This window comes from Aethina tumida, chromosome 2 (assembly GCF_024364675.1).
Source record: "Aethina tumida isolate Nest 87 chromosome 2, icAetTumi1.1, whole genome shotgun sequence".
In the NCBI taxonomy this organism is placed as follows: Eukaryota; Metazoa; Arthropoda; class Insecta; order Coleoptera; family Nitidulidae; genus Aethina; species Aethina tumida.
In genome coordinates, this window is record NC_065436.1 from 4365386 (window position 1) to 4387023 (window position 21638).

The following is a 21638-nucleotide window of genomic DNA, read 5'->3' on the forward strand; positions in this document are numbered from 1 at the left end:
TGCTCTTGATTAATTTTGATTAACACGACAGTTTTTGGGGTATTTCATTTTTAATGTCTGAAGAAAATTTAAGTAGATATTAAACCTGAAATATCTCAAGAACGGTTGTGATAATCAAAATTAATCAAGAGTACCTTTTTTCTTTCAAATCGTATAAAGAATATGAAAAGCTTAACAGTTTTAAAAAATATTCAGTGGCGTAGAAAATAGGAAGATAAAATGAAGTAAACCCCCCAAAATCTACGCCAGTGGAACAATTTTAAAAATTTAAATTTGAGACGGGGTTGTAGTTTCTTAAGAAGAAATTTAAGAAAAAAATATTTAGATTTCTTCATCAAATTTTTCTTGATTAATTATTATGTAATAGCAAAATAGAATTGTTATTTCAATTAACTTTTGTAGTAATTTTTTAACAGATGAAATCCAACGAGTCTAATTTTAAACTTGATAAAATATGTTAATAAGTCAATTAAAATAATCTATAAGGTGTTTTTAAGATAACTCTGGTCCAATTGTACTTAAATTTGGTATGTATTATCTTAAAATATGTATCTACAATTTAGAGTAATAATGACATAGTGGTGTAGATTATGGGGGTTCCTCTCTTAGAGATAAAAAGTATTCTTAATTAATATTGATTATTACAGCCGTTTTTGAAATATTTCAATTTTATTATTTTTAAAGAAAATTTTTAAAGTTAGTAAATTTGAAATATCTCTAAAACGGCTGTGAAAATCGAAATTAAGCAAGAGTACTTTTATCTTTGAAATTGTGCAAAGAATATGAAAAGCATAATAGTTTTAAAAAATATTCAGTGACGTAGAAAATAGGGCGGGAAAGAGAGGAAAACTCCCCAAAATCTACGCCACTGTGACAATATGAAAAATATTATTATACTAAATTGTGGGCACATATATTATGATAATACACACAAAATATAAACATGATTGGAACAAAAGTTGCTGAAATATGAATAAAAGACAATTTTTCTTCAAGGGCAAAATTTATTTAAATTTTATTCATTATTGCCCCCATCAATTTTGACCACCTTTGTACATTAATATTTTTCTAATAATATTATATAATTTGTTTTTGTATAATAATATAATTAATAAACAGTTCAATATGGTATTGAAAAGGAAATCAAAGCTGAGATTCATCTTTTCCTCAGTCTAAACATCCAAAATGTTTTTCTTATCTCATTAATTTGTTTGAAGAACGTTGGCAAAGAATTATTGATTATTAATATTATATTTATTAACATACATTAATTAAATGACTGTCAATTAAAGTTAATTTAAGAATCACAATTTATTCTAATTTTATACAAAAAATACGTTCTATTAAATTAATGAATGAAGAATTACTTTTATACAGATTTAAATTAATTTAACTCGTTTTATGTTGATTTTTAATTAAGAAAGTAATTTGCATATTTAACAATGTTATTATTTATTTAATAAATTATACAAAAAAGTGTCTTTATGGTTTATTAAAACAGTAAATATTACCTTTCTCTAATAAGAATCCAGCACAAAGTCTTCTTTATAATTACAACATCGTTTATCAAATTAAAATTTAAAATGAAATAAATCATAACGGGGCATACCTCGGTTAATATAAATTACAAATAAAGAAATCAATAAAATTGTTATAAACATTAAAGTTTGTACGAACATTTCCTTGATGTATCAGGGTCACATTTATATAAATTTATGTGTATTTCGGTCTCATTATGCTTAATTGCCGCATACCTCGAGCCGATTCCGCATTGGAAAAATCCAAAGCGACTGTCGCATCGCCAAAGTGGGATCCTGTTGGGATTCTAGAGCGAGACCGACAATGACCAATCGTCCAGTCCTGAAATTGATCACGAAATATGTCGAGGGGAAAACTCGAATCGACTGTAACTAATTCAGTTACGGTGTAATTGGAGTTTGCACATCGCAATTTTCACAATTTGATACGATTAATTCAGACGTAAATGGGAAAGAGTCGGGGCCCATTCTAATGGTAATTGATCTTAGTTTGCATACTGGTGAAATCATTGGGAATAACTGGGCAACTTTTTAAAAGTCGCAAGAGAAAATTGTGATTAGATGTGCATTGACCTGCTGTATTTTTGGTGTTATCACCGAAACATGAGTTTTGTTGTTTCCTGTTTGGACGATGCAATTTCGATATCGGATTTGTTAACTGGGCTGTTTATTAAACGAAATGTTACACACAGCTGCAGTGTACGTGTTTTGGCTGGCGTTGCTTGGGAATTAACCAATTTGAGAATATGCTAAAGGAAGTTTACGTTGTTAGGAAACATATGTTCACTAAATGCTTTTTCGACATGGACACCCCACAGAATAGTATTTAACACAAATGAAAGAACAACAAACTAAATAAACATTGTTGTTTAATATTATAAATAAATTAAATTGTATTATATTGAGTCACAGTTTGAATGACCCCTTTATACAATGTATATTAAAGTAATTTGAAAACTTATTGATTAAATACGTAATGACATAATCAATAAGTTTAAATGCCCATACATCATCAATCAAACATTATGAATGATAATTCCCGGAAACATTTAAAGCAAACACACTGAACTAGTAAATTAACTTTAATTGATGGTTAATTAATTATATTTCTGTTTGATGTATTGCCCTCTTAAGTCTTAACAGTCATTTAAATTAATGTGTGTTAATAAATATAATATTAGGTACCAATTAAACTTTTAGTCAGCCATTATAATCAACAATTGTTTGCCAACGTTCTTTAATAATAACATTTTAGGTGCTTAGATTGGGGAAAAGGTCAACCTCAATGTTGATCTCCTCTTTAAAATTGAACTATTTATTAATTATTTTATTATACAAAAACAAATTATTTAATATTTATTCAAAAATATTAATATACAAGGTGGTCAAAATTGATGTTCAACAATGAAGAAAATTTTAATAAATTTTTTCCTGAAGAAAAATAGTTTTGTCTTATTCATAGTCCTGTAACCTTTAGTCCAAATCTGTTTAGATTTTGTGTGTATTGTCTTAAAATACATACCTACGATTTAGTATAATACATTTTATCCATGTTGTCACAGTGACGTAGATTCTGGGAGGCTTTCCTCTTTTTCTCACCCTATTTTCTACGTCACTGAATATTTTTTAAAATTTTTAAGCTTTTCATATTCCTTGTAGAATTTAAAGAAAAAAAGTACTCTTGATTAATATTGATTATCACAGCCGTTTTTGAGATATTTTAATTTTATTGTTTTGAATTAAATTAATGTGAACATTAAATCTGAAATATCTCTAAAACGGCTCTGATAATCGAAATTAATCAAGAATACTTTTATCTTTCAAATTGTGCAAATAATATGAAAAGTATAATAGTTTTAAAAAATATTCAGTGACATATAAAATAGAGCGAGAAAAAGAGAAGAATCCCTCCAGAGCCTACACCACTGTAACACTATGAACAAAATTTATTATACCAAATTGTAGACATGTATTTTAGGACAACACACTAAATCTAAACTCATTTGGATCAAAGGTTACAGAAATATGAATGTTTTTATAAAACATAAAGAAAATATTTTATATAAAATTGGTTTAAATTAGTTTAAAATAGTTAAAATTCATATAAACACATTTCTTACATATACAAATAAATAAATTACACAGCTAAAATGTAGTAAATTTATTTGGTTTAATTTTATCCCAATATATTTTAAAAAACTACATAAAATATATGAAAATTTTGAATTTTTGTCATAACAAGAATAAAATCTTCATCAATTTTTCTCTTTTTTATAAAACAAAGAAAATATTTTACATAAAATTCGCTTAAATTAGTTAAAAATATATTAAATTAAAATAAATCTGTTTAAAAATCATTCTTCATTCATCATTCTATATAAGACAACATTTTCAATTTTTGTTATAATAAGAAAAAAATCTTTATCTTATTATAATAGATTTTTTTTTACCTTTTTTATAAAACATAAAGAAAATATTTTATATAAAATTGGTTTATATTAATTTAAAATGTTTAAAATTTAGGTAAAAACATTACTTTTATATAAATAAATAAATTAAACAGCTAAAATGTAGAAATTAATTAATTTTATCTTAATATATTTAAAAGACTACACAAAATGTATGAAATTAAAATAAAATAGTCTAAAAATAATTCTTATTATATGAGACAACATTTTGATTTTTTGTTATAACAAGAAAAAAATCTTATTAAAAAAGAAATTTTCTAAAAAATTGTAAAACATAATTATAACTTATAGAAAATATTTTATATAAATTGGTTTAAATTAATTTAAATTATTTAAAATTCATATAAACACATTTCTTACATATATAAATAAATAAATTACACAGCTTAAATGTAGTAAATTTATTTGGTTTAATTTTATCCTAATATATTTTAAAAAAACTACATAAAATGTATAAAAATTTTGAATTTTTGACATAACAAGAAAAAAATCTTATCTTATTGTAAAACAATTTTTCTCTTTGTTATAAAACAAAGAAAATATTTTATATAAAATTGGCTTAAATTAGTTAAAAATATATTAAATTAAAATAAATCTGTTTAAAAATCATTCTTATTGTATAAGAAAACATTTTGAATTTTTGTTATAATAAGAAAAAAAATCTTTATCTTATTATAAAAGAATTTTTTTACCTTTTTTATAAAACATAAAGAAAATATTTTATATAAAATTGGTTTATATTAATTTAAAATGTTTAAAATTGAGGTAAGAACATTTCTTATATATAAATAAATAAATAACACAGCTAAAATGTAGAAATTAATTAATTTTATCTTAATATATTTAAAATACTACACAAAATGTATGAAATTAAAATAAAATGGTCTAAAATTCTTATTAAAAAAGAAATTTTTTAAAAAATTATAAAACATAAAAATATTTTATATAAAATTGGTTCAAATTATTTTAAAATGTTTCTGTGGTTCAATTTTTACTTTTAATTTAAAAATAAAAAACTACATAAAATATATGACATTATAATAATTTAATACTCAATTTTTGTATAATTTAACCATTACAAATTGGAACTGACATCACTTTATCCAAGTGTTTCCACCCACAACCACTCCGAACTGCTAGCCCAAAATTATAAATAATCCGTCTAATTTACTTCTCCGTATAAAATCACCATTCCAACAAACAAACCGTTTTTAATATTCATAAATTAGACCCCGGTTTTTTTCATCTCAACAAGTTTCGTTAATTTATCCCCGCCGACTTAAAATTTAAATAATTCCCTCATTATGACGGTTGTACAACATGCAAGTTAGACGCCGAGTCGATCAATTGATCGTAATTATTATCCAATAAAATAAAACGAGTTAAACGAAACACCCACTTTCTTAATGTGAACGAACATATGTACAACTTGTTTCTTAATCCATTTAAATTCCTAATTAAGGACATGTGTAAATATTATTTAAAGTATTGAATGAAACGAATTGTTTACTTTGTATTAATCAAACATGTTTTAATGACTGATATTCTAGTTAGTGTTAAGCACTTCGTTATTGTTATAGTCTAGACTTAAGTTGTTTATTAGGCTCCTCATTTTACAATGAAGTACTTTATGGCAGTTTAATTCCTCCATTAGTGAGCACAGAAGGATAATTTACCAGGTAAAGTTGTGCCAAAATCCACCAACCCAAACAAACATCCAAGCAGTACCGTACGTAAGGAAATGTTCTTCGGTTTCACATAACTTACGGTAACTTTAATAATAAATCCAAGTGCTAAACAACCAAGAGGCTGTGCACAAAGAAAACCAATAAATCACGATGTACCTTTGTTTACGAGTAGTACTGTCGCAACTTCAAACATTGTCTCTATCAATTAACATATTAGCAAGCATGGACAGTAAGTGGTTGCCATATACATTTTTTAATATGCCTTAATGGCCGTGTTAATTGCACACCTACTTATAAAGTCACATTTGCATCTCCCAAAGGCGAAAACTTATCTTAAATGGACAAATATTGTTTTGTTTGTCTGGTTTATTAGTACCCCCTTGTGCATATATTAATAATCTAATTCAGATTAAATGGAACTAGGTACTACAAAGAAGAGTTTTCTCTTAACTTGACACAGTTCTATATAATTGCTTCCATTATTAAACTAAACGTGACAAGGGAATTGTAATTTACTCTTCCATCTTCCGGACCACCAATTGAATCCATACAAAAATGCATACAAGTTTTTTCCTTCGGTACCATCGGTAAAAATCTGTGACGTTAATGCCCGTTATTACTTACTAATTTTTTATTTGCTCAATCGGGATGCATAATGAATGGAGAACTGGTTGATATCTATTATTATGCTTATAAGGAGTCCGATTATGGACAAGTAACTGATGATAAAAAAACAAATCCTCGTAATTAGATAGTACCACAATAAGTGAAGGCACAGGACTTACAAAATGCAAATCATTCAATATCATCTTGTAATCAAAATTTACATATTTTAATTTGTAGATAAATTGCTTAATTAACCATTCTCTTTGGCTGGTACGACTTGATGATCATACCTAACTGGGTAAATTTCGAACAATTTGAAGAATTTGGGTCTGATTTCTAAGGTGTTGAAACTGGTAATAATGAGGACCAATTAGTGACGACCTATTGGTTTTAAATTAGACTAATTATCTTCGGTGGTTCTCCTGTGTTAATTAAAGAGCTTAAATGGTGCTTCTGAGGTGTTGAAACTCTGATACCCAATGAGTACTTTGGAGTAACTTCATCATAAAGTCACAGTTATGGATGACACGATAAATATGCATATCGGTGACAATGATTCACTGCTCCGCAGTCGGAAGTAAACACCCGATGACAAAGTTGGCGTCCATTAAGCCGTACTAAAAAAAAATAATAAAAGTAACCGACTGGCGGGGTTAAACGCACGGTTAACCGCGATATCCGCTTATAAACAGACGCCGTGGAACAATTGCGAGTGGCCGGCGACATCGAGACGTGTCTCCGCTCGGGCACCGATTACACAAGATTTAATGGCCCCTCGGTGCTGTTATTCAATGAATCATTAGCCCCATAACTCTCAGCGAGTTAAATAAGTATATCTAACAGTTTAGATAAAACTTTATTTTCTACAATTTACACTGTTCAATATAGATGCTTTATGTACAATAATTTCTGCTAGACTGCCATCCATCCCCTTGGATGGGCCTATTTAAAATAGGGAATGTTTACGTTAACCCCATTAAGGGATACTCTTAATAAGTGGGCGAAAACATTCCCATGCCTAAACCACGAAGAGATAAGATAACTAACTATATACAAAACTATATCTAACATAAACACTAATATAAACACTAATACATTTAACTCCTCCCTTCTTAGAGAGGGCCTTAGAAGGAAAGAAAAAAAAAATATTATTATTATCTTATTTAAACATATATACATACATACATATATATATAAATATATATATATATTTTTTTTTTTTTTTTTTAAGGGCCGTACATAATAATATTTACAACAATACATACATAATAATACCTATACAATAATATACTAATAATACATAATACATTACAATTATACTGTTATGCGCTGCCTAGAACTCATGTATTGGTCGAAGGAACAGGGAATACAATTCTTGAATTAGAGTAGTATAAATCTACTAGGAATATAATAAATACTGTATTATACTGTAATATTTATGTGTTTGTTTTTTTTTTATATATATATATTTTAACTGTTCGATTAACATGAATTTTAGGTAGTCTGGGAAGAGTATTTTTAAATTATTCGGTATATTTGAGATTTGCATTAGAATGGTATCGGTTAGACAGTGGTCTTCTTAGGTTGTTTTTGTTATAATTTGTATTGACTGTTTGTATTTTTTGTGTTAAATTTTTATTTACTACATAGGGTTTGAACTTGTTGGCAAGCTTGTTCCTGTGGTCAGTTTTGTGATAGACTATTGTACCAGGTGTATACTCCAGTGGTTCGTGTCTATTTTTATTAATATTGGTAATGTTCTTTGTTTTATCGGTAATTAATTTTTCTTTGATGTTTTTATATATTTCTTGAGTTAATTCTTTATGTTTGAGAATATAATTATTCATCATTTTTTTGTTAATGTCAATGTCGAAAGGTGAGTTCGTTTTAAGGTGGCCGTTAATTAGATCGCTCGGTTTGTGTTTTGTTGCTGAATGGATGCTGTTATTATAACCTAGTATGGCTAATGGCATTAGGTCTATGATGCTTTGGTCTTTTTCTTTTGTTTTTAATATTCGTAGGTGTTCAATTAGACTAGAGTGTAATCGTTCGATAGGACCATTTGAGGTGTGTGTGTGTGGGGTTGTGAAATGTATTTTAATTTGATGAAGATCCGTAAATTCTTTGAAAACTGTATTTTTAAATTCTGTGCCATTATCGCAGATAATAATTGATGGTGAATTATGATGGCTCATGAAAATAATAAGGGCTTTAATTATATTTATTCCGTTTGGGGAAGTTACCGGGTATGCTTGAGCATATTTTGAAAATGAGTCTACTATCGTCAAAAATTTTTGTGTGTTTGCTGAAAATATATCGATATGTACAATTTCGAATGGGTGAGACGGCGTAGGTGAAACATTGAGGGTTTGTTTAGGGGGGTTTCGGTCGTATTTTAATGTTTGACAAATTTGACAGTTGTTTATGTACATTGAAATTGTATTAGTCATATTAGGCCAATAATACCGGTTTCGCAGTTGCATTGTTGTTTCATTGATACCCCGATGGTTTGTTTTACCTTCGTGGTATTTTTGAATAATGTGTGTTTGTTCATGATCATCTTCGACGTCTTGTAAGATTTCGTTACAAATGACTAACTTAAGAGCAGAATTTCTGAAGTTAGATTGTAGTGTACAATTTAATAGATTGAAGTACTCTTTTTGATTTATTAAAATTGCAAAGGTTTTGTTACTGGTCGTAAATTCTTTAAATATTTTTATTATATCTTGCTCAAAATTTATTTTTGTAACTTCGATGGTTGTTCGATTTTTGTTGTCAAATAGTTTTTTCAAGACAGGTTTCTTTGGGTTTTGTAACACTACGTTGATAATAATTTGATCTTTGAACATATTTAAGGGCTTTTCTGAAATTGGGATATTTAAAATAGGATTCTCTAAGCTCGTGTGGACGGTTGCATTATCGTTAATTTCTAAATTGTCTTTTGGTTGAGCATTTTCTAGTGTTTCTAGGATTTCGTCTAGGTCTTCGACATCTGACATTTCGGGGGCATTTGCCAGAATAGATTCTAGTTCTGCCATTGGATCAAGTTCGTTATTGTGCATATTACATTCGGTTATTTTTATTCTGGAGAGTGCATCAGCATTAGTGTTCGATGAACCTTTTTTGTATATAATTTCGTAATTATATTCATCCAATTTAAGACGCCAACGGGTGAGTCGTGAATTAGGATCTTTGACTGAAAATAACCAATGTAATGGTTTATGATCCGAAAAAATTTTAAATTTTTGACCATACAGGTAAGGGCGGAAGTACTTTGTTGCCCAAACTATTGCCAACAATTCGCGCTCAATGGAGCTATAATTACATTCAGCTTCGTTAAGGGTTCTGGACGCATATGCAATGGGTTTATCTTTGCCAGGCTCTCCTTGTGACAGAACGGCGCCTATTGCGAAATTGCTCGCGTCTGTTGTCAAATTGAAGGTTTTTGTGAAATCTGGATATTGAAGGATTGGGTCGTTCATTAACAGTTCTTTACAATTATTAAAACAATTTATGTATTCCGGTGTTAAAGTGATTTTTGCATTTTTCTTTAATAGTTTGGTCATTGGTTTGGTCAAATGTGCGAAGTTGGGAATGAAGCGCCTGTAGTAACCTAAAAGTCCAAGGAAGCTTTTTATTTCTTTACTAGTTTTGGGAATTGGAAATTTTTTTATTGCGATTATTTTGTCTGGATTTGGTTTAATACCTTCTTTTGTAATTATATGCCCTAAGAATGATGTTTCTTTTTTTAAGAATTCGCATTTGTCTAGTTGAATTTGAAAGTGTGCCTTGCGTAGCTTACCGAACACGAGTTCAAGATTGTTAATGTGTTCTTGAAGGGAGTTTGAGAAAACGATAATATCGTCTAGGTACACAAGACAGATTTTTCCAATCAATTCTCTCAGGATATTGTCCATAACTCGTTGGAAAGTCGCCGGGGCGTTCTTTAGACCGAAAGGCATGCGGACGTATTCGTAATGGCCGTTTTCGGCATTAAAAGCCGTTTTTTGTACATCGTCAGGGTGCATTTCGATTTGATGGAAACCGCTGGCTAAATCTAGAGTGGAGAAATAATTACAACGTCCTAGTTTGTCCAGGACATCAGTTATGTTTGGTATTGGATATTTATCGTCTATTGTTTTTTCATTTAATTTGCGATAATCCACAACTATTCGCCATTTTTTCTTTCCGGAAGCGTCTGATTTTTTAGGTACTACCCAAATAGGGGCGGACCAAGGAGAGTGGCTAGGACGGATTATGCCCTGTTCTAACATATTGTTAATTTGATTCTTTACCTCCTCGCGATGTACGAAGGGATATCTGTATGTTTTAGTAAAAACAGGTATTTCGTCTGTAGTACGAATCCTATGTGTAATTTGATTGCTGAAGGTTAGACTATCATCTGGTTTAAAGAAGACGTCTTTATATTTTCTGCATAGTTTGATAATTTCTTTTTTTTCTTCTGAATTTAGATGATCAGTCCTAATAACTTCGGAAATATTTCTTAATTTAGTTTCTTTTGCTGTTATATGAAAATTATACAGCTCGAAATTATTGTCTGCTTTGTAGGCTTTTAGCGGGTAAAGTAAGGAAAAATTAATTTCGTCATCTGATACATTTGAAATTTCTATAAGTGCTTTACCATTTTTAGCTGTCGTTAATATTTCAGGAATTTTGCAATTTTGAATTGTTTGTTTTGGAATTAATATATTACCTTCGGAGATTGTTGTAGGCACTTGTAATGTTATTGTGGTGTTACCGGGAATAAGTTTTTGAATTAATATGTTATTACTAGTCTGTAGATAGAGAATTTTATTATTTGAATTTGGGGTGCTTAGAATGTTATTAGGAATATCTAGTTTTATTTGTAGGATATGCATATTATCTACTCCTATTAGACCGTCAAAAATTTCGTGAAATTTAAATAAATGAAATGTTATCACCTCATTACTATTAAATTCTGGAAATGCCTTTATTTGCATGACCTCGTCGTGTTTGGATGATGCAAATGCTGTTGTAACAATAAATGGTTCTTTGATTATTTTGTGAGGGTAATGTTGATGAGCGATTAAAGGATTAAGAAAAGATTTTGTAGAGCCTGTGTCGATAAGTAATTTTAATTGAGGGTTTTTTATTTGGATGTAAGGAAGTTTTTTTCCGTTGGGATTTGTGTGGAATTCAATTACTTTGTCGGTTTTGAATATTGGTCGTCCCGAAAATTTTCATAATAAGGACTCTCTTCGTTAAATTCGTAAGTAGTCTCGTTTTGATTGGTTTTAGTGTCGACTGGATTATTGTTTTCTAAGTTATAGAGCTCTTCAAACTGAAATTTAGGTGACTGATTTTGACGAGAATTGATTGTTTTGGCTCTAACGTGGGATACACCACTCATTGGTGTAGGGTGTTGGGTTCTGTTTTGTTTAGTTCGAAAATTTACAGGGTTACGGGGAAAGTTTTGTTGTCTGTTGGGGACGCCTTGACCATGCTGGCGATTTTGGGAACCTTGGGAAAAATTTTGATTGAGTGGTCTATTATAATTTCTTTGGTTTTGGGAACCTTGGGAAAAATTTTGATTGGGTGATCTATTATAATTTGTTTGAACTTGAGAAGCATAGTAATTGAATTTTTCTTCGCTTTTTACGAATTCAAGAGCTTCTAACATATTTCTTGGACTTTTTACCCTTAACATTGAGGCTAATATAGTTGGTTTTACATTTGCTTGGAATACCGTTAGGGCGCTTTGGTTAAAATGTTCTAATTTCATGTGTCGCATTTCTGGATTCGGTTCATTTAGGGTTACATAATTATTAAAAATATTGCATAATTCGTAAATTTTATTGTAATAATCCGAAGCGGTTTCGCTGCGGCTTTGCCGTAACTGGTGAAGATCGTACAACAAACTATGCTCATTTCTAATATCACCAAAGTGTCTAATCAATTCCGTTCTAATTTGTGTAATCGAAGTTGCGTTTGAGTTTTCAATAACTGCGAGGGCTGGGCCTCGTAGTTTATTAGTAATAGAAGCGGTGATGTAGTCGTTTATTAAACTTTCGGGGTCCTTAATATCATAAAATTTGTTAACTACTTTTTCCAGTCTCCCAATAAAAAATCGAAGTTTGGACGAATCACCATCAAAGGTAGGAATGGTATCCATCATGTCTTTAATTGTAATTTGAGCCATTTTGATTTACTTGTTTGTTTTTACTAGTTAATAAATTTAATTTTGAAATTAATATCGAGTTCTAGCAGTTTTTAGTACTCTAATTCTGAATTGCTTCAATTTCAATTCTTTAAAATGTTAATGGGAAAACATGAGTTACTTACATAAAATTTATAATTTTATCCCCGTTGCGTGGACTTCTCCTCGATGGACGTAGTTCAGCGTGTGGGATGGTTTAATTTGTGGTTTCCTTCTGGTTTCTCCGCGATGGACGTAACTAGTTGGGAGTTCCACTTGTTTGATTTCCTGAATCTCTTCTTACTGGTTTCTCCACGATGGACTTAACTCAGTTGGATTCTCGTAGATTCTTCTTGTTGTGTTGCATCTATGTGTTGCTCTGGATTTCCTCGATGGATGGTCCTCGGCTGATTGTGTTTAATTGTAGTATTTGTTCCTTAGATTTTCCTTAATGGATGCTTCTTCGGAATGTGGTTCTTTCACTTCCAAACGATTGAAATCGACGTGATAGTTTCACTGAAGTGAACCGTACGACTGCGCCAGTTAAATAAGTATATCTAACAGTTTAGATAAAACTTTATTTTCTACAATTTACACTGTTCAATATAGATGCTTTATGTACAATAATTTCTGCTAGACTGCCATCCATCCCCTTGGATGGGCCTATTTAAAATAGGGAATGTTTACGTTAACCCCATTAAGGGATACTCTTAATAAGTGGGCGAAAACATTCCCATGCCTAAACCACGAAGAGATAAGATAACTAACTATATACAAAACTATATCTAACATAAACACTAATATAAACACTAATACATTTAACTAGCGACACTTGGCGGCGCCGCGTTGGGTTTGAGGGAGATGAGGTGCCCATTCATTTTTGGCGTGTTGCTTCACATGCAACAAGTGTTCGTTGATTTGTAATAGGGTTGGGCAAGATTTGGTGCAGACTAGGTTGGCTTTGATGGGTTTAGACTTTAATCAATCGGCACTGTCATTCAATTGGCCAAATACTCACTCGTTTAGGATTCTCATGAAGTTTTCTACTAAATAGTACTTATTGATGAGATAATTCATAGGACTGATAATAATAAAAGCTGAAGTAGACTTCAACTGTTACTTCTTGGATATTATGTTCTTCTGACTTTTGAAGATTTGTTGTCAATATTGGAATTGATAAAATGAATCATGTAACTAATGATAAAAAAGATTACAATTGACACTGAAGTATTACTTCTAGGATATTATGTGAACCTTCTTCTGATTTTTGAAGACTTTTTATTCTGTGAATTTAAAAATTTACGTCTTATTTTTGCCAATATTAGAATTGATGAGATAATTCATATGACTGATAAAAAAGGCTACACTTGAAATTGAAACGTTACTTCTAGGATATTATGTGAACACTTCTTCTGACTTTTGAGGACTTTTTTTCTGCGAATCTGAACAGTTAAGTCTTGTTTTTGCCAATGTTAGATTTGATGAGATATTTAATATGACTGATAATAAAAGTGGCTACACTTGACATTAAAATATTACTTCTAAGATAATATGTGAATACTTCATTTGAATTTTGAGGATTTTTTTCTCTGTGAATTTAAAAATTTACGTCTTGTTTTTGCCAATATTAGAATTGATGAGATAATTCATATGACTGATAAAAAAGGCTACACTTGAAATTGAAACATTACTTCTAGGATATTATGTGAACACTTCTTCTGACTTTTGAGGACTTTTTTCTATGAATCTGAACAGTTACGTCTTGTTTTTGCCAATGTTAGATTTGATGAGATATTTAATATGACTGATAATAAAAGTGGCTACACTTGACTTTAAAATATTACTTCTAAGATAATATGTGAATACTTCTTCTGAATTTTGAGGACTTTATTCTCTGTGAATTTAAAAATTTACTTCTTGTTTTTGCCAATATTACAACTGATGAGTTAATTCATATGGCTGATAAAAAAGGCTACACTTGAAATTGAAATATTACTTCTAGGATATTATGTGAACACTTCTTCTAACTTCTGAGGACTTTTTTTCTGCGAATCTGAACATTTACGTTTTTGCCAATGTTAGATTTGATGAGATATTTAATATGAGATATTATGTGAACACTTCTTCTGACTTCTGAGGACTTTTTTCTGCGAATCTGAACATTTACGTTTTTGCCAATGTTAGATTTGATGAGATATTTAATATGATTGATAATAAAAGTGGCTACACTTGACATTAAAGATAATATGTGAATACTTCTTCTGAATTTTAAGGACTTTTTTCTCTGTGAATTTAAAAATTTACTTCTTGTTTTTGCCAATATTACAACTGATGAGATAATTCTTTTGACTGATAAAAAGGGCTACACTTGACGTTGAAATATTACTACTAGGATATTATGTGAACACTTCTTCTGACTTTTGAGGACTTTTTACTAATATTAAATTTGATGAGATACTCAATATGACTGATAATAAAAATGGCTACACTTGACATTAAAATATTACTTCTAAGTTAATATGTGAACACTTCTTCTGATTTTTGAGGACTTTTTCTCTGTGAATTTAAAAATTTACTTTTTGTTTTTGCCAATAATAGAACTTATGAGATAATTCTTAGGATTGATAAAATTGAAATATTACTTATAGGATATTATGTGAACACTTCTTCTGACTTTTGAGGACTTTTTTTCTACGAATTTGAACATTACGTCTTATTTTTACCAATATTAAATTTTATGAGATACTTACTATGACTGATAATAAAAATGGCTACACTTGACATTAAAATATTACTCCTAAGATATTATGTGAAGACTTCTTCTAACTTTTGAGGACTTTTTTATCTACGAATTTGAACATTTACGTCTTGTTTTTGCCAATATTAGAATTGAGGGGATATTTAATATGAGGGATAATAAAAATGGCTTCACTTAACATTAAAGTATTACTTCTAAGTTAATTTATATATACTTCTTCTGATTTTGAGAACTTGTTTCTTAGCGAATTTGAAAATCTTGTCTTGTTTTTGCTAATATTAAAATTGATGAGATAATTCATATCTGATAATATAAAAGGTTACAGTTGATATTGAAATATTACTTATAGGATTTTATGTGAACACGTCTTCTGCCTTTTAACGACTTTTTTTTGTTAATTTGAAAATTTACGACTTGTTTTTGCAAATATTACAGTTGAGAGAGATGATTCATATGACTGATAATAAAAAAGCTATACCAGACATAAAAACTTCTAGGAAATTATATGAGTACCTCTTCTGTTTTTGGAGGTTTTTTCTCTGCGAATTTGAAAATTTACGTCTCGTTAGCAAAATTAGCCCCTTGTTTATTATTCACTTATTAACCTTTACTGGGAACTTAAACCAAACGTGTGAATTTCATAGTTTATTTTATGTTTCACATTTTTAATTAGCCAATTTTTCTTCAACCTCGCTTATTTCACACACACACACACACCATTGGTTAGCACCAATTTACATACCATCCATCCTAGTCATAAGATCACAAAATGTTCCTCGGTCAACCACAAGGGGGCCAACAATGTGGTACCCACCGGAGTCGAAGAACTTAATGGATTCCTCGGCGGCCTCATCGTATGACTCATTCATATACATGCAGATATGTTTTAGCTGTTTTTTTTTTGTTGTTGTAATTCGCTTCGCGGTGTTCCCTCGAGTCAAGGCCGTCGTACGCGGTCGTGACGAGTCCGTATCACTATTATATCACTACGGGGGCCACACTGTGTGTTTGAAGGCACCGTTGTTTTTATTGACAATGGCTACTTAAGGATAATGGTGATAAGGTAAATGGTCGGCAACGGTTGACCCAAAAAGGAATCGGTTTTTATTTAAAATTTAAATTTTTGGTAATTGCCTCAACCATTAGCAAGTTATTACATGGTCCAATAACAATAAATTTAAATTGAAATGTTCATTGGAAAAGTTTCCAGTCTGTTTCTAAAGTTCATTGTGCATGTTTACTATTGTTAATTTACTATAATAATAAAGTACTAATTAGTACCGAACCAGAAGTCTCGTCTGAATGGTTTCTTACACTTGTTGAGATTAATATTCTAATGTCGTCGTCCTTGAAATTAATTATTCCAGCACCATACGTTAATGCAATAACATCCATGCAGTCAATATTTATTTGTTTTTAATTTGCCTCTTGGTGACTATCTAAAAGATCTTTTTTTGCTTTCAGGGGTACTTGGAGCCATGGAAAAATGACCCTGACTGTCCGTTGATTCCCCATCTACAACACCTGTTCAGTAACATCGTGGAGATACACGAGTTCAACAGGTAGTACCCACCATCAAAAAGTTTGAACCTAGCTTACGATTTCTGGTTTCAGGAAATTATTGATTGAACTACGCCAAGTGGAGTGCAACCCCACGGAGATAGCCAAAGTTTTCCTTCAAAATCATTCAGGTTTTTCTGTCTACAACGAATATTGCACCAACTATCCCAACACCATGGACGTCTTGGGGCAGCTGCAACGGGATGAGAAGATGGTACCGTTGTTCAAGGAAAGACAACTCGAATTGGAACATGCTTTACCTCTAGGATCTTACTTGTTGAAACCAGTGCAACGAATTCTAAAGTACCACCTTTTGCTACAGGTACTATATTTATATTAATTTAAAATTCAATGTTTTATCATCGCCATTTTCAGCGTCTTTCAAAGCAATGCGAGCCCCAACACACAGCATCAGTGAACTTGGCTTTGACCACAATGACAAGCATCGCCACCAACATCAACAACATGAAAAGGAAGCACGAGAACGCCGTCCGAGTACAAGAAATATTAGCCCAGTTGTATGGGTGGAGTGGCCCGGATTTGACGACCCTCGGCGAGCTCATCGCTGAAGGTACCTTTAAGTTAATAGGCGCCAGAGCTAAGAGGCACGTGTTTCTTTTTGAAAAAGTCTTGCTGATGGCCAAGAGGAAGGAAAACGGAGTACTGGTGTACAAGAGTCACATTATGGTACGTCAATTTAGTTAGTATTTGTCAGTACAAATTTTGATTATGTTATTTGTATTGCAGTGTTCAAATTTGATGTTGGTGGAGCAAGTCAGAGGTGAAGCTTTGTGCTTCCACGTGATACCGTTCGACAATCCCAAGCTGCAGTCGACTCTGGTGGCCAGGTCGTTGAGCAATAAAAGGGAATGGTGCATGCAGATCAAACGGGTTATCCTCGAGAACTTCGACGCCAAAATCCCAAGCCACGCCAGGGAGCTGGTTATGGAGTTGGGACAAGATGTGCACGAGAACGGTACTGATTCACCCAACGACAAGTGGTCGACGTACAAACCGTACTCCACCCCGGATTACTTGGAGAGACGGTCCCGCGTACGTAAGTCACGAAACCTGTCCAATCGCCGGGCCTCCTCCCAAGACAGGTCGTTCACGTCGCTGAGCAACTGGCGGCGAAAGTCTGAGCCCGAGATGATACCTCAGTACAACTCCAAGACGATGCCCAAGAGGATTTCGCAAATGAAGAAGGCCAAGGAGGTGGTCACCGCCAAATTCTACACAGATCTCTACGACTCCGAAACCTGTGATAATCCCAATGAGTCGATGGAAAGCCTGCCAGAGAACATGACTGAGTCCGAGCTCGATGTATCCCAAAAGGTACGCATTTACAGCTTTTTAACTAAGTTAGCAGAGTTTGTGTCCCACTGTGATGGTTATTATAAAGTTTATTGTGAGACGTAACTCGTAAATTTTCCAGATTGTCTCCCGTCTTGCAGAGAAATTGTTTTTATAAGTTAACAAATGTAAGTTGTCGCAGTTTTTAGGGTTTCATTTAAGTGGGCTTGTAACAGTTTCTGTTAGTTTTGAGCTTTTGGTGTGGTTTTCTGTCACAGTATGATATTTTCTGAATTTTGAGGCAAAAGGTCCTGAAATAAAATATATTTTAGCCAAGAGCTAACAGAAATAAGTTATTTTACAATTTCGAATCATTCTTAATGAACGAGAACTTTATATTTCTGCATGTCTTTAACTGAAATTTCCCATTTCTCATTCTCCAAGTACTAACTTCTATTTTCAATGATCCATCAGAAGAAGTCAATTAAAAATAAGTCAATACACATAAAAAATAAACTTTACCTAATAATTTAGCTACATTTTATAAATATTCTCACAATATCTTCATTACAGTCAGAGGAACGCAGCGAAGAAACAACAAACCTGGAGAAGATCGTGTCGGAACTGCTGCAGCAGAGCAGACCGGAGTTCAACAAGTTGTTAAACAACCAACCACCCTCAAGACCTCGAAGGACATTATCCAGCGACCCGAGTTCGACCATTTGGTACGACGATAGATCGAAACTACCAAGCAAGGCGGATTCGTTGCCTCGCTCGTTCCAATTGAACGACCAAATCGACTCCGGATCCAAAGTGGCGGAGTGTCGAAACGAGCAGCTCATTCTGGACCAGTCATTGAAAGAGAGCCCTAATGATGGCGGTGAAGAGCAGCAAGAGAAGTAAGTTACTTGACTTAATTCTTTACACCCTAATACTTTATTGGTTTTTTTGTTGCAGTGATCTCTCATCTCAACTAGATGACAACGAGCATCCAGAACATAAAATATACAGGAAGAGTCAAATAAGGCTGAGTGTCGTCCAACGAATAAAGAACCTCATGTTTGAGGAGCAGAAAACGTCACAAAAGTCCCCCCGCACCTACAAGCAAGGTTCCAAAAGCATGGGGGAGAAAATAGCCAATCCGGACTACGAGGATCCCCAGAAACTGTTCCTCCACTCGAGGAATTCCAGTCAGGTTAACTTGACGTCTGAATCACAAAACGAGGTAGACTGTGACTTGGGTGAACGCGTAGAACTGGACCTCTCCATCAACGAAAACGATGTACTTAAGGAGATTGAGAAGCGACTCCAAACTAGTACGAACATATCAGACACGGGACAGATAACGATTAATAACCAATCTAGTCAGTCAGAGGAATCATTCACAAAATCAAAATTTAATTCTAGTCAAAATTCAGATAGTTATTATGAATCCATCCTGGACAAAAGTCTTACGGAGGAGTACGTCAAAGACAGCAATGGCAAAATGGTCATCAAATCCGACAGCTTTAGTAGCAACGAAAACAAGTTGATCTATCACATGAAATACAACAGCTTAAAAAATGTCACCGTGATCAAAAAGGACAGTTTCTTGGAGAACAAATCGTCGTTCAAGCGACCCACAAAAGCCCCCCCACCAATACCAGCAAAACCAACAATAAAGGTCTCAAATGGTACAAATGATTTGAATAGTAATTGTAGTAATAATTCTTCAGAAGAAAATAAGTCTGATAAGTTAAACTCCACGGAGACAATAAATAATTCCAGTAATATTAGTTGTAACAGAACGTTCTTACATAATCAAAATGGTAGCACAAGTGTGACCACGACTAGTTGGGTCAAAACAGTTGTAAACCGATTTGAATGATACTTGTAAAATTGTTGATTAAAGTTCCTACATGTAAGTATATTTTTAATACCTACATTTGGAATACAAGATCAACAATTGATGTTTTGAATGTGCTATAACATGGCTGTTTTTCTAGTATAATTGTTATGTATTAAAATGAACGTTTTACATTATGAACTGTACATATTTTATCATACTGTAACTTATACTTCAGAAATTTTGACTAATAAAGTATTTTAGTAAGTCCACATATTAAGTATCATAATGATATCAAATATATACTTAAAAGATTTATATGTACATGAGCGTAAATTAAAATGTGCCAAATATTGAATATTTTAAATAATGTTTAAATTATTGTTGAAAAATAGTTATTAATAATAGTTTTGTAAAAACGTTACAAATTTAAATAAAATATTAATTTTAATTGAGTGTATTTATTGTACCCTAAACTTTTTAAACCAGCTTTTTACTGAAGAAAAATGTTGGGGAACAAAATTATTTTGAGGCATTTTAACAATTATTATTAAGAGTTTTTGGAAATTACTGAGATACTTTATCTGGATACAAAATAGTTAATATTATGATATACAAAAATATGTGTTGGAAAGTACCAAGAAGAGGTCTGTATATAAACTAAATATGAAAATCATAAAATAAAGACATTTTTAACAATAAAAAAATAAATATATTTAGTAGTCTAGTAAGATCTTAAATATATTTACTATTCACCATTACTCAAAAATTTGAATAAAATAAACTAAATCTAAAATAATTTATTTTAATAATTTACAAGTACATTTAGTAACATTTATTTATGTGTCAATATGTGTTTTTTTAAATCAGGAATATTTTTTGGGAGAAACGAACATTTGTGACATTTTAAAGGTGTGTTTATTAGACTTTTACATTCTTCTTTTGAGGGTAGTACAATTTTTCCAGTCTCCTCTAAATTTTTTATAATATCTACGGCATAAATAGTCAGTAAAGTCTTTTTAAAAACAACAACAATGTTTACCTTTAGACTTCACAAAAAAGTTTGTTGTAAAACTGTTCCAGTGCTTCTTATTTTTCAAACACACAGAGTCCATGTCATCACTAATAACATGTAGATGTAACCTTATCATACTTGGCTCTGCGTGATACCCAATTTTAAATTTGCTTTTCTTGTGTTTGTCTTCATTTATTAAATCATTTGCCACCTTATCCATGTGCTTCAGTAAATCAATATCTGACTGCTTTACTGCCTTTAAATTACTTATATCCGCGTTTGGCAGTACAAGATAGTGGAACTTAGCTTTGGGGTAACAGTCTTTTATAACGGTGACTAAATCGTCTTTACTTACAACATATTCGGGATCTTTCATTTTATCAATCAGCCCCATTGCCCAGTGGCCACTTGGTTTGGGTTTTTTAGCATTTTGTTGCTTTGTATTTTCTGTGGACGGTCGTTTGGGCATTTTTAACAATGTATTTTTAAATTTGGCTGCTAACCTCAAAAATTCTTGCAGCGTAGAACTACCAGCCACAGAGTAACAATCACATTCGGACCAACGCATTCTTTAGGTGGGGGGTTATGACGTACCGGAAAGTAAATTTATTATTTGATGTTAAATGCGACTAAGTTCTTTCAAAAAAAATCAATTTTTATATTTGTATACTAAACTGCATATTATCTTCAATTAAATATTTCAATATAA

The 21638-nt window shown here is 31.5% G+C and overlaps 2 protein-coding genes across 5 annotated transcripts in view; one reads left to right on the forward strand and one right to left on the reverse strand.

Moving 5' to 3' along the window:
* LOC109596242 (pleckstrin homology domain-containing family G member 1) overlaps window positions 1-20358 on the forward strand; it is a 206620-nt gene extending 186262 nt beyond the window's left edge. For all 4 annotated transcript variants that reach the window (XM_049963747.1, XM_049963749.1, XM_049963750.1 and 1 more), the window contains exons 5-10: window positions 16701-16798; window positions 16851-17118; window positions 17172-17483; window positions 17544-18131; window positions 18663-18988; window positions 19047-20358. In XM_049963747.1, coding sequence (XP_049819704.1) covers window positions 16701-16798; window positions 16851-17118; window positions 17172-17483; window positions 17544-18131; window positions 18663-18988; window positions 19047-19956 — 2502 coding nt within the window. In that variant the 3' untranslated portion in view covers window positions 19957-20358. The remainder of the gene's footprint in view (window positions 1-16700; window positions 16799-16850; window positions 17119-17171; window positions 17484-17543; window positions 18132-18662; window positions 18989-19046) is intronic.
* Window positions 20359-20699: 341 nt separating this feature from the next.
* Window positions 20700-21455, reverse strand: LOC109596255 (aprataxin). The gene is made up of 2 exons (XM_020011754.2): window positions 20957-21455; window positions 20700-20904 (listed from the first exon to the last, which is right to left on the reverse strand). Exons 1-2 carry the CDS (start codon window positions 21396-21398, stop codon window positions 20750-20752), a joined length of 597 nt encoding a protein of 198 aa, XP_019867313.2. The 5' UTR covers window positions 21399-21455; the 3' UTR covers window positions 20700-20749.
* Window positions 21456-21638: the final 183 nt, after the last annotated feature.

Excerpts from the sequence above, each read along its gene's own strand:
- LOC109596255 (XM_020011754.2), bottom strand. The coding sequence starts at position 21,398 with ATGCCCAAACGACCGTCCACAGAAAATACAAAGCAACAAAATGCTAAA. Across the intron at positions 20,905-20,956 it reads CTTTTTTGTGAAGTCTAAAG|ATATTATAAAAAATTTAGAG; the intron begins GTAAACATTGTT and ends TTTATGCCGTAG.